General features: G+C 54.9%; 1 protein-coding gene across 1 annotated transcript; it reads right to left on the bottom strand.

Annotated features, from left to right (window-relative positions):
* Positions 1-9500: 9500 nt before the first annotated feature.
* LOC125508384 (uncharacterized) lies at positions 9501-12936 on the bottom strand. The gene is made up of 14 exons (XM_048673081.2): positions 12580-12936; positions 12402-12513; positions 12189-12301; positions 12000-12122; positions 11739-11914; positions 11464-11539; positions 11293-11379; positions 11123-11203; positions 11001-11033; positions 10839-10892; positions 10522-10563; positions 10339-10417; positions 10074-10144; positions 9501-9962 (listed from the first exon to the last, which is right to left on the bottom strand). The coding sequence occupies exons 1-14, from the start codon at positions 12787-12789 to the stop codon at positions 9840-9842; spliced, it is 1380 nt and encodes a 459-aa protein (XP_048529038.1). The 5' UTR covers positions 12790-12936; the 3' UTR covers positions 9501-9839.
* Positions 12937-13335: the final 399 nt, after the last annotated feature.

Raw genomic sequence — 13335 nt, 5'->3', positions numbered from 1 at the left:
CATGCTCGCACCGCCCTGTGCCCGTTAGGCCCTTGGGGCCACAGACATGTGGGGCCCGCCGCAGAACGTTTAAAAAAAAACGAATTATAAAAAAAGAATTTTAAAAAAATATAATAATAAAATTAATCAATCAATTAATTAAGGAATTAATTAAGTTAATTAATTATAATTAGATTAACCTAATCACTAATTAACCTAAACAGAGAATGACAGGTGGGTCCCACTGGACCCACACGTCAGGTTGACCAGGTCAATGGTCAACGTTGACTGCTGACATCACTCTGATGTCATGCTGACGTCATCATTTACTATTCTGGATAATGTTGGATTAAATAATTAATTAAATTCCAGAAATTAATAAAATCTTTAGAAAATCATATCTTTTAATCCGTAACTCGGATTAAAATATTTTCAACATGAAAGTTGCTCAGAACGACGAGACGAACCCGGACACGCAGCCCGTTTGTCCGCCACGCATCCCTAGCATAGCCAACTCGCAACTTTCCCCCTCCGGCTCCTTTGCCCGAAAACGCGAAACACCGGGGATTCTTTCCCGGATGTTTCCCCCCTTCACCGGTATCACCTCATACCGCGTTAGGGCACCTCTAACGTCGTTACTTGTCATGTCATGCATCACTATGCATACGCTTGCTTATATATTTATTGTTTCTTCCCCCCTCTTCTCTCGATAGACACCGAGACCGACGCCGCTGCTACCCAGTACGACTGCGGAGTTGACGACCCCTCTCTCTTGCCGGAGCAACCAGGCAAGCCCCCCCTTTGATCACCAGATATCGCCTACTCTTCTCTATACTGCTTGCATTAGAGTAGTGTAGCATGTTACTGCTTCCCGTTAATCCTATACTGATGCATAGCCTGTCCTTGCTACTACTGTTGTTACCTTTACCTGCAATCCTAATGCTTAGTATAGGATGCTAGTATTTTCATCAGTGGCCCTTCATCCTTGTCCGTCTGCCATGCTATACTATCGGGCCGTGATCACTCGGGAGTTGATCACGGGAATATACTATATGCTTTATACATGATACATGTGGTGACTAAAGACGGGTCGGCTTGTGGAGCACCCGCGAGTGATTCACGGATTGGGGGCTGAAAGGACCTTTGTCCCAACGGCCCTCTGTGTGGATCTTTGAGGCGGAGCGACAGGGCAGGTTCCGACCACCTAGGAGAGAGGTGGGCCTGGCCCTGGTCGGCGTTCGCGGATACTTAACACGCTTAACGAGATCTGGGTATTTGATCTGAGTCTGGCCATTTGGTCTATACGCACTAACCATCTACGCGGGAGTAGTTATGGGTATCCCGGCGTCGTGGTATCAGCCGAAGCCTTCGTGACGTCAGCGACTGAGTGGCGCGTGCCGGATTGGACTGGAAGGCCACTAGGCTAGGTCTGCTTTCGGCCGCGTTCGCAACGTGCAGGTGTGCTAAGGGCGATGGGCCCAGACCCCTGTGCGCTTAGGTTTAGACCGGCGTGCTGACCTCTCTGTTGGTCTAGGTGGGGCTGCGACGTGTTGATCTTCCGAGGCCGGGCATGACCCAGGAAAGTGTGTCCAGCCAAATGGGATCGAGCGTGTTGGGGTATGTGGTGCACCCCTGCAGGGAAGTTAATCTATTCGAATAGCCGTGATCTTCGGTAACAGGACGACTTGGAGTTGTATCTTGACCTTATGACAACTAGAACCGGATACTTAATAAAACACACCCTTCCAAGTGCCAGATACAACCGGTGGTCGCTCTCTCGCAGGGCGACGAGGGGAGGATCATCGGTTAGGATTATGCTATGCGATGATACTTGGAGGACTTCAGTCTACTCCCTTCTACATGCTGCAAGACGGAGACTACCAGAAGCGTAGTCTTCGAAAGGATTAGATATCCCCCTCTTATTCTGGCTTTCTGCAGTTCAGTCCACCGATATGGCCCTTTACACATTTACCCATGCATATGTAGTGTAGCTTCTTGCTTGCGAGTACTTTGGATGAGTACTCACGGTTGCTTTCTCCCTCTTTTCCCCCTATCCCTTCTACCTGATTGTCGCAACCAGATGTTGGAGCCCAGGAGCCAGAAGCCACCTTCAACGACGACTCCTACTGCACCGGAGGTGCCTACTACTACGTGATGCCCGCTGACGACGACCAGGAGTAGTTAGGAGGATCCCAGGCAGGAGGCCTGCGCCTCTTTCGATCTGTATCCCAGTTTGTGCTAGCCTTCTTAAGGCAGACTTGTTTAACTTATGTTTGTACTCAGATATTGTTGCTTCCGCTGACTCGTCTATGATCGAGCTCTTGTATTCGAGCCCTCGAGGCCCCTGTCTTGTAATATGATGCTTGTATGACTTATTTTATTTGTAGAGTTGTGTTGTGATATCTTCCCGTGAGTCCCTGATCTTGATCGTACACGTTTGTGTGTATGATTAGTGTACGGTTAAATCGGGGGCGTCACACCCCGTGTGAGGGGCTCTGCTGGTTGCTCGTGGCAGCAGCGGTCACCGACGCCGCCCTCGAGCTCGACTCGGGCAGAAGGAATGCAAGGCGCGATTTTGCGGAGTTGGGGGGCTCGCCGTCGCAGACTCGGGCCTGGGGAGTGGTGGGACGCTCCGACCGGGGCGCCGCCCGCTCGTCTTGGCTCCGTCCGGCGGCCAAAATGTGCCCGGCGCCGCCCCCGACGCAGTCGACGGCTCGCCTTGGTCCTTCCCCTGCGGTGCCGGTCATCCGTTCCTCGCCCTTCCGGCCGTTCATCGCCGCCTTCGGCTCATCCACGCTTCGTTTTCGGTCGCCCCGCCCCTGATTTGCTCCTGGACTGCTTGTTCTGGCGGCTCGCCGCCGGCAGCGGCGGCGTACCGACCCGCGAGGGAAACCCTACAGGTCTCGGGCTCCCTCCGCCTGCTGGGCCGTGCACCCCCCGCTCGGGGCATCCTGGGCCTCGGCCTAGCCCAATCGCGGCTCCTCCTGATGGGCCTCCGTTGCTCCAGCCGGTCCGGCCCGTGGCGCCTGGGCCCTCTCCGTGCCCTAGGCCCATGTCCCCGGTGGCCTTGATTTGGCTCCCGAGAGGACTTCCGTCTGCCTCTGTTTACCCCTTCGCCGCCCCCTCCGACCCAACTCTCTCCTCCCCTGCTCTCCAGCTCGTCGCGCCGCCCCCTCCCCGTCCGGTCTCCGCTACGGTGCCCCCCGCCCCCTCCCCCCTCTCCGCGACAGACCATGCCCTGAGAATGGGACGACGACGCGGCCTGGCACAAGCGTCGGGCGGATAAACGGCGTGACTCCTCCCGCCCATCCCTCGATTCACTCCGCTGGGAGGAAGAGCTCCGAAGGGAGCTGCGGGAAATCCGCGAGGGCCGCCGCGATGACCGGCGATCCCCGGTTCGTCGTGACGCCCGGGGCCGATCCCGCTCCCCCCGCCCTGCTCCCGCGGGTGACTGGCGCGCCCGGCACCACTCCCCATCCCCGTCCCTGCCCCCGCGTCATGGCCGTAGACGCTCCTCGGCTTGGTCGGCGCGCCCTCCATATCCATGCACCCAGGCTCCGCCGCCCGCTCCCGCCGCCCGCTCCCGCCGCGAGGAAATATGTGCCGCCTCACGCGGCTGCTGCCCCGGCCGCTGCGGATAACCCGGGTGCTAGCCCTTCCCATGGTCGCCAAGGACCAGCCAAGAAGAAGCGTCGCGGCATGGGCCGTGGCATCCAACCCGCGCTCCCCCCGCCGGCACCGGGCACCTCCTCCGCCCCGGGTCCTGTCTCCAACCTTCCTCCCCCCCTGCTTCAACTACGGGGTGGCGGGTCACTCGCAAGTCAACTACGTCAACCCCGGTGCTACTATCTCTGCAAGGATCCCGGACATCCCGCCATCCTGTGCCCGGATAGACCGGTCACGTTGGAGCTCATGATGTACGGCCACGACATTGAAGGGCTGGGCTTCTTCCACCTCGAGGTCCCCGACATCCCGCCTCCCACCCCCTCCCTTCAGGCCGTGGTCACGATGGTGGACGGGGTGGCCTCGCCGGAGATGATTGAGGCCAAGCTCAACCACCTATACCGCTGCCAGTGGGACTGGGTGGTCACCCCTACCGTGGGCCACATCTTCACTGTGGTCTTCCCCAACTCCGTCAGCTACGGCTATGCCACCTGCAGTGGCCGGATCACCCTCGCCCTCAACCAGCTCGTCGTCGACATCTTCGAGCCGATCCTTGACGCGATGGCAGTGGCCGTCCTCGACACCGCCTGGATTCTCGTGGCCGGCCTCCCCGACATTGCCAGGTCAGAGCCTGTCATCCGCCAGATTTCTCGGATCCTGGGCAAGGTGGTGGCGGTGGACGAGCTTCCCTCCACAAAGAGGAGGTCTGGGTTAAGGTCAAATGCCTGGACTCCTCCAAGCTCTGTGCCACCGTGCGTGTGTTCTTCAACGACCAAGGTTTCGACCTCCGGATCGCCCCGAGCCTCCCAACCACATCGGCCGCCCGTGCTTCTCCGCCGACGGCCCGCCCGGTGCTAACCTGGGGGCTGATGGGGACTTCCCTGGTCGCCGCCGCCCTCACGGCCACCGCTCCGAGGAGGAGGGGGCTCGGACGACTCGGCCTCCCGCTCCCCGTCCCCCTCGCCCCCCGGCCGCCAGGGCCACGGGCGTCAGATCTCTTTCGGGCTGCTCTCCTCCCCGGTGGCTCCTTTGGAGATGGTGCTGGACCTGGCGACCGAGACCTCGGAGGTTAGCGATGCCTCCAGTGTCGGTCTGGTCGTCTGCCCCGCCTCCTCTCCACGCTCCCCCGCGATCCCGCCCGTGCTGCTCCTGGCTGCGGTGCCGCCTCCCGGCTCGGCCATGCCGGACCTGCCTCCGACGGAGCTCTCTGTGGCCAGCCCCCTTGTCACTGCTCCGCCGCCCGCGTCGGCCCCTTCGGCCCCTCCCGTGGCCACCCAGCCGCCCCCGGCTCCCCCCGCCCCACTGGCACCGCTGCCGCCGGCGGATCCAGCGCCCATCACCACCGCTCCAGCGCCGCCTGTGGCTCGCTCGTCCCCGACCCCACTGCGCCCTCACTGCTCCGAACCGATGCTACAGCTCCTTCCCGCGGGTGTCCCTGACGTGGATGGGGAGACTCAGGTGACCACGCCCGTGGCCGCCCAGCCTCCCCCTCCGCGCTCCGCGGCCTACTCCCGCTGCGCCCAGTCTGCCTCCTCCCCAGTGACAGCCTCCCGCCGAAGTGCTCACCTCGACGCGGCGCGCCCCGAGGGAGGCCTGGACCTGCCCATCCCTGCCCGGGCGGAGCTCCGTGCCGCGGCCCGAAACCTGGAGTTAGGTACACTCGCAGTCCCCGCCTCTACTGCTACTTGCTCGTTCTCTGCTCTCGAGTTTGCCCCTCTTGGGCATCTTCTGAAGGTCGCGACCGATTCCGCGATCATCTTCAGGGGGGAGGTAGCTCCCCCCTAGTGCAGATCGAGGCCATTAGGGCCCGTGAGATTCTCAACGGTAAATTGCGGAAGCCCGTGCGGCTCTGCTCTCTCCACCCGCCCGGGTGTCTATCGAGGAGACCCCCACTCCGGATCCTCCTCGGAGGACCGGTGGCCTGCTCCCGCTGGCTGCCGCTGACCTTCGTGGCCGCACCCGGTCTCGGACCGCCGCCCTCCGCGCCCAAAGCGCTTCACGTGTCCTGGGGTCAAGCAGCCCCCCAATGGATGCTTGATGCGCGCCCTCTTCTGGAACATCCGCGGTTTCGGCCATGATGGCCGACACCGCCAACTCGTGGAGTACATGCGTGAGGAACACATTGACATCGTCGCCATCCAAGAAACCATGCGCACTGAGTTCTCCCTCCCTAAACTCGATCGTCTTAGCTCCCACCTCTTCGCCTGGCATTGGCTCCCTTCTAGTGGGAGCACTGGCCATTCCGGTCGCATCAAGTTAGGTGTTAAGGATGCCACATTCGAGGTGGGAAGTATGGACCGAGGGCAGCTCTTTGTTAGTATGGAACTCTTCGAGAGATCCTTGAACTTCAAGTGGGAGGTTATTATCGTCTACGGTCCTGCCGACCACAGTAGGTCCACAACCTTCCTCGAGGAGCTCGACCGGAAGGTCTCTGCGGCTACGCTTCTGGTAGTGATTGGGGGCGATTTAAACCTCCTTAGGTTCGCGAAAGACAAGAACAACTCGCACGTCAACTTTGCTCGCATGCAAATGTTTAATGACTGCATTGATGACCTTGGTCTCCGTGAGATAGATAGGGTTGGTGCCAGGTTTACCTGGACCAACCGGCAGACCTCCTCGACCCAGTCCGTCCTGGACCGGGTCCTTGTTTCCCCGGAATGGGACCTCTGATGCCCCCTGGCTTCCCTCCGTGCCATCACGCAGATTGGCTCCGACCACGTCCCTCTGCTCCTCTCCTCCGCTGACGAGCACCCCCCGATACCTCCTCGTTTTTGGTTTGAGACGTTCTGGTTGTCCCAAACTGGCTTCATGGAGGCGGTCGGCAGCCGTTGGGTGGAGGCGCGGACCCTATCCCATTCCCAGCCTCACCCTGCCTCAGCCATTGACTCGTGGCACCTCTATGCCAAATGCGGCCGACAGTTCATGAAGGGTTGGGGCGCCAATCTAGGACGAGATCTCCGCGAGCGCAAGAAGGCTCTGTTGACTGCCATCCAGGCCCTGGACCTTTGTGCCGACGCGACAGGCCTCTCTCCTGAGGATTGGCTCGCCCGTTACGACTTGGAAGACCAGCTCTCTATCATCTACACCGACGAGGAGGCCTATTGGCGCTTGTGTGGTGCCCAGAAATGGGCGCTGAAGGGCGATGCAAATACTACCTATTTTTAGGCCATCGCTAATGGCCGTCGTAGGAGCAACACCACCCCCCTCCTTTGGGATGGCCCTACTCTCCTGCAGTCCCCTCGTGACATTAGAGCCCATGTCGATGGATTCTATAGGTCTCTGTTCTCGGCCGCTCCTCGGAGCGGTCTATCTCTGGCCATGGATTGTTGGTCCGGCTGCCAGCTTGTCTCCTCTGCGGAGAACGCGGCCCTCACGGCCCCTTTCTCCAAGGGCAAGGTGTGGGATGCCATTAGAGGCATGAACTCTACCTCGGCTTCGGGTCCAGATGGCCTCCTGGTTAAGTTCTTCCAGACCTTCTGGAATGTGATCAAGCCTGAGATCATGGCCATCTTCGACGAGTTCTACGTGGGATCCATCAACCTGGGGCGCCTAAACTATGGGATCATCTCTCTCATTCCCAAAGTACCTGGGGCATCGAACATCCGTCAGTTTTGTCCGATCACGGTCATTAATGTAATCTTCCGGATCTTGGCAAAAGGGTACGCCAATAGGGTGACCCTTCTGGATGGGGTGCTTGTCCTTCACGAAGTTCTGCATGAGGTCCGGTCCAAACACCTCAAGGCGGTCTTTCTGAAGATTGACTTTCATAAGGCCTACGACACTGTTAGCTGGCCCTTCCTTCGGGAAGTTCTGCTCCGGAAAGGCTTGGACGACCGTTGGATATCCAGAGTGATGCAGATGGTCTCCTGCGGTCGCGCGGCCGTGAGCATCAATGGGGAGATTGGCCCTTACTTTCCCACTCTTTGTGGAGTGAGGCAAGGCGACCCATTCTCCCCATTCTTGTTCAATATGGTGGTGGATGCGCTTGCTGCCATCCTGGATAAGGCAAAGGCCGCGGGCCATATTCAGGGGATCACTCCCCACTTGGCCGGTGGCGCCGGGATTTCCCTGCTCCAATATGCCGACGACAACATCATCATGGTCAAAGGCTCGGATGCGGACATCGCTAATCTGAAATCCTTCCTCCTTTGTTTCCAACAAATGTCTGGTCTCAATATCAACTTCGACAAGAGTGATGTGATAGTATTGGGATACTCCCCGGCGGAGGCCCTCGTCATTGCCAACCGCCTCAACTGCCGTCTAGGCTCCTTCCCCACTACTTGGGCACGCTCATTAGTGACTCTCGGCTTACTGTCACGGATTTGCGCCTGACTGTGGCCAAGCTGCAGACTCGCATTGAGCCATGGCAGGGGAGATGGCTGTCGAAGGCCGCTCGGACGATTCTCATCAACTCCTCACTCTCTAGCCTCCTCTTGTTCCTTATGAGCTTCTACAGCCTTCACGAGACTCTGCACCATGAGATCGCCAAGATCCAATCTCGGTTCTATTGGGCTGGCGATAACAATAAGCAGAAGTACCATATGCTTAGCTGGCCTGACATCTGCAAGCCTCGTGATCAAGGTGAACTTGGTATCATGTGCTCTAAGCGCATGAATATTGCCCTCCTTTCCCGCTGGCTTTGGCGTATTTCACAAGGGCACGTCGGCCTCTGGTTAGACATCATCCGGAACAAGTACCTGTGTAGGCAACCCCTAGCCTTCTGCCAAAGGTCTGGGGGTTCCTAGTTTTGGCAGTCGGTTATCCAACCGCTCCCCGTCCTCCGCATTGGAACTTCCATCTCGGTGGGTTCGGGGATGGCGACTTTGTTCTGGTTTGACCGTTGGGCTGGCGTCTCCCCCTTCGCTGCTCGCTTCCCCGACCTCTTCTCCATTGCCGTCAACCCCTTGATCTCTGTAGAGAGGACCCTTATTGACTTAGGGCGCCTCGCTTTCCGGAGGCCATTTGAGCCTCCGGAGGCGGCCGCGTGGCATGAGCTGCTTGACTGCGTGGCTCTCCACGATTTGGATGTGGATTCTGGCCCGGATGAGGTGTGTTGGCGCCTTGAGCCCTCTGTCCAATTCTCCACCAAGTCCCTTTATCAGGTCATTGCCCCCTCCTCCGCCTCGCCCCCCTATCGACGCTGTGGGCCATCCGCTTGCCATTGAAAAATTCGGATTTTCATGTGGCAATGGATCCGTGGTCGGCTCCCGTCTGGGGTGGAGGTTCGCAAGCGCAATGGACCTGGGACTGGCCTCTACCCGTTGTGTGGGACTCCAGAAGACTCCAATCACATCTTCTTCTCCTGTGTAACCGCACAATTCGTTTGGAGCTGCTTTAGACAAGTGGTGGGAGGGGATTGGTGCCACACCAACTTCCCGGACCTCTTTGCCGAACTCCAGAACTCCCCCCCTGCCTTCTCGCCACATTAGGTGGCTCGAGATTGGGGCACTCGCGTGGACCCTCTGGACCATCCGCAATAGACTTGTGATTCAGCGCATCCCTCTCCGACGTGCCACCGACGCTCTCTTCAAACTGTCTGGTTTCTTGCAGCTCTAGCGGCCGCTTAGCCGCCCTCGGGATCGGGACGCCATCACCGCCTTCATCGCCGACCTCCGCTCGATGGTCGTCCGCTTATCGCCGCCGCTTCCTCCGCCTCCCCCAGAGCCTGATTAGATGCTGGGCTTCGTCGTCGTCGCCGGCTGCGGCCGCCTTTTCTTTTTGTGTTTTGGGCTTGTTGAGCTGTGCCCTCAGCAGAACCTTTGTATTGTTGTTGTGTCTCTCGGGTGTGTGTGTGCTGAACTAGTCCGTGTATGTGTGCTCTTGACGGTTTGCTTTATTTATAAAGCGGGGCGAAAACCTTTTTCGGTAATATCTATAATTGGATTGAATAATTATACATATGGTGACATGCATGGCCAATCTCCGTCCAAGCTAAGGCGGAGTAAAAACTGTACAAACCAGCTACAGTAGCTAGCCGGCAACCAGAAAACAGAGTGTGACTGAAAACAAAAACTCCCTGAAAATAAATACTCGGAAAACCGAAAAGGGTAAGTAGCTAGGGCTAAGGAAGAGGCAGGCAGGGGAGATCAATATTTAATACTACTATAATCTGAAGCTAATTTGTGCGCAGAAGCTTTAGTTATCAGCTGAAGCTGCAAATAAGCATTCTTCAGATGCACAGTTCCTCAAGAACTTCATCATGGTTGTGCCAACAGTGGTGCTTGAGCTGCTTCTTGATCGAGCTGGTCCTGATCTGCAACTCCAATGTGTTTGTCTTTGCTCTCTGGATCAAGCATCCAAGCAAATGCCAATGATACTGCCTGTAGAAATGTTGTACTTGAGATTTGTTGTTGCACATTTTTGTGAACATACTATCCATTCCAAGAGGAAGAGGAATCATTTTTCTAAAAGAAGAGAGGAATAGGACTGACCAGGAAGAAACCGGCGACAAGAAAACTGAAACCTTTGCAGTTGAAGGGTGCTTCTTCCGAAATGAAGTAGGCTGGAACCGAGTTTCGGAAAAGGTGGAGATCAAACCATAATTCATGCATATAAGACATGGTAGAGAACTGCTGGCTTGTTCTGTACTCTATTTAATAATTAATAAAAAATGGTTGTCTGCATCACAACGATGCAGAAGCCGGGGGTTTCAACCTCCATTTCAAAAAAAGGCATGGCAGAGAAGTGCTGGCTTACAGGTTAGAGGACTCATGAACAATGGGGCCATCAGTATAGCTGTGGATTTCACTGTTGCGATGAATCCCTGTGCCTTTCCCTGCAAAGGCCAAAGCCATCAGGAGCAGAGGAAAACTAGGCGGTTAGGTATCACGCTTGGATTTTCAGATTGAGGCAAGAAATGTTTCACTGGTTTAAATATACCTGGTCAGCTGAGACTACTTCCCTAGAGATGATCGCATAAGTCTGTACATGTTAAAAGGAAGCTCTATATTAAGCTTATACTCCCTCCGTCTCAAAATTCTTGTCTTAGAATTGTCTAGATACGGATGTACCTAATACTAAAACGTGACTTGATACATCCGTATTTAGACAAATCTAAGACAAGAATTTTGAGACGGAGGGAGTATATTATTGAGGTGTAGTATAAAAATGTGACACAATCATTGAATTAACTGCTGCAAACTTTTATTTTGTATTTACATTTACAGTATAGGTAAAAACAGAGGGCAATGACTTACAGCCGGCTTGACCAGACAATAGATGATACCCAGTGAAGAAGCAAAATATGGAGCCTGTAAGGTTAATTTGTAATGAAAGAGAGAAACATTTGTAGACATCAGTCACGGCAAATCTGTTTGGACATCAGTGAACTGAGCTAAAAATATGTGGCAAGTACGTACCCACCAACTCCAGGCCAAGCCGTATAGCATAGCCTGAATAAATAGTTTTCAGAATCCATCATTAAATTTTGTAACACCGCAACAGCTGATATTAATAGAAATAAACTTGGCATAATACTCACATAAGCAACCGATGCAAGTATTGAAATGCACAGGACTCCCTTCTCGCCAATTGCATGGATAGCAACTGGGAGTATCAATATCTGCAGTTTGAAAAAAGTTACTACAAACTGCAATTTTTATCAATAGGACAATGCACCACTTCTGGTTGTAAAGTACTCTAGTACAGTACCTGAGAAAAGATTGAACCAATTCCAACCACCATTAGAATTTCGGAGAACTGATTCTTGTCAAATCCAAATACCAACTTCAGGTAATACTGCAAAACATGAGATGAAGATGAACTGGCCTAAGTTTTCGGAACACCGTAGCAGAGTAAAACAGAACAGAGACGTATGATTACCAGTAGAACATCGCTGATGCCAATCATGCCCAACTCGTAGAAGAAGGAAATGTATGTGATTCGCTTAAGTGTGTTGCTAGCAAAACATCAACATTAGGTAAGGTCAGAAAATTGCATCACAAGTTGCAAACTGTTTCCTAACTGAAAACATGAGCGTTACACATGTTTTTAGATTATAAAGGACCAGCAAATTACTCAACCATACCTTTAAAAAAATTACTGCACAATAGAAAATAGTATTGCATATGTAGATGTATATAAGAATAGTTGCTTACTTGATTTTGATCATGCTAATGTTGTCCTTGATAGACTCCCAACGCTGCTGCGGCAAACCGAGAACCAAAGACGACAAGGACAAACGCTGACACGAAGCAGAGGGAGCTTTCTGAAGTGTCTCAACCAGACAAACCTTCATGTAGACCACGGAACAGACCAAGAGAAGAACCGAGACCTGTCAACGCATAAACAAACCGGTCCAGAATTTGTAAAAGTGAACATGAAGCCAGCAAACAAGTTTCAGCTAGTTGACAACGTACCTGGAAAATCCACTGCTCGGGCAGAAACCTGGAGAAGACGTTCCCCAGGGAGTGCGAAGCCGACAGGATCCCGGTCATACAGCCAAACGCGAAGGCCCTCTTGGACGGTTCAACCAAATCCGCCTAATTCAGCAGAAAAAGTGTCAGATTTTCGACTCTTGGCGACCGGGATCGCCGTCGAGCACATACCGTGTACGCCAATGCGAGGCAGGTTATGGTCCCTTGGCCGATCATGAATGAAAGGGTGCGTGTGACAAGGTAGACGTACACGGCCACCTTGGTGCTGCTCAGAGCAAGCACACCTGCAACAAGCATATGAACGCAATAGTTATGAAAGGTTGATTGTTGATGCAAAAGGTAGAAATATTGTAGAACAGGAAGAGAAATGAATGGTGTGGTTACTGTAGGGGATGATGGAGGTGCCGGCGGCGAGGATGAGGAGAGGCTTCCTGCCGTACTCGTCAGCGAGCTGCCCCATCAGAGTGAATCCCACCGCCCTGAAAATGCCTCCAACCTGCACGCAACCCCAACCCAACGATCAAAACTCCGTGGCTGTCTGGAGGGAGGGGATGGAGCTGACCGTTTGGTGGAGGCCGGTGAGGTAGATGGCCTCCGGGCAGGAGGTGCTGCCGTCGCCGGGGCAGAGGGAGGCGGTGGTGACGTCGACCAGCACAGGCACCGTCATCTCCTCGGCCACCCAGTAGAGCACCAGCCCGACCAGCAGGTGGGCCAATGGCTTGAGCACCCTCATGTCTCCCAGCGCCAGCTTCCCCTCCGCCGCTCCCACCATGCTCGCTGGTCGCTGCCGTCGCCGCTCTGCTGGCTGCCGTACGTCTCTGACCTCGTTTGCTGCCGGCCTGGCCAGATTAAGGCGCCTAGTTAACCCATGGTGCGGAGTGGTTAAGCGGCCATCTTCATGAGGGGTTCTGATGGAGGAGCGAAAAAGAACCGCGCGTCACTGTCTTGCGCTCTTGGTCAAGTTGCCCCAAAAAGCAGAAAATTATTCCGATTACTTGGTCGGAAATATCTCTCTCTGTTCATTCATTGGTGACACCCTTTTTTTAGCATTATGGCCACTGTTCTTCGCTTCGTCGTACTAAAGCGACGGCCGGCCGTAAACTCATTTATCTGCTTATTACTAAGGCTTAAACCATTGTTCTTTTGGGTGAAAGAAGAACTTTCTGGCTTCCTGCGCATGAAGCATGCCTTGGTTTGCCTGTCTTTCGTGGTGAACCTGAGGTGGTGGCTGCCATGAAGTCCTGACGGTTCTAAGCCATGGCGCCGTTGGCACGTTTATGTGGCAGTGGCCTAGTGGATTTCGCCGGGTAGATCTATT

The sequence above is a fragment of the Triticum urartu genome, chromosome 5A, assembly GCF_056163025.1.
Source record: "Triticum urartu cultivar PI428250 chromosome 5A, HENAU_Tu73, whole genome shotgun sequence".
Classification (NCBI taxonomy): Eukaryota; Viridiplantae; Streptophyta; class Magnoliopsida; order Poales; family Poaceae; genus Triticum; species Triticum urartu.
This window is presented reverse-complemented; position numbering and strand designations above follow the sequence as displayed.

What these genes read in the sequence shown, in the direction of transcription:
- LOC125508384 (XM_048673081.2), bottom strand. Translation starts at nt 12,789, where the DNA reads ATGGTGGGAGCGGCGGAGGGGAAGCTGGCGCTGGGAGACATGAGGGTG. An exon ending in AAGTAGTCTCAGCTGACCAG is followed by an intron (nt 10,418 to 10,521) that starts GTATATTTAAAC and finishes TGGCCTTTGCAG; the next exon opens with GGAAAGGCACAGGGATTCAT. An exon ending in GTTCATGAGTCCTCTAACCT is followed by an intron (nt 10,145 to 10,338) that starts GTAAGCCAGCAC and finishes ACTCGGTTCCAG; the next exon opens with CCTACTTCATTTCGGAAGAA.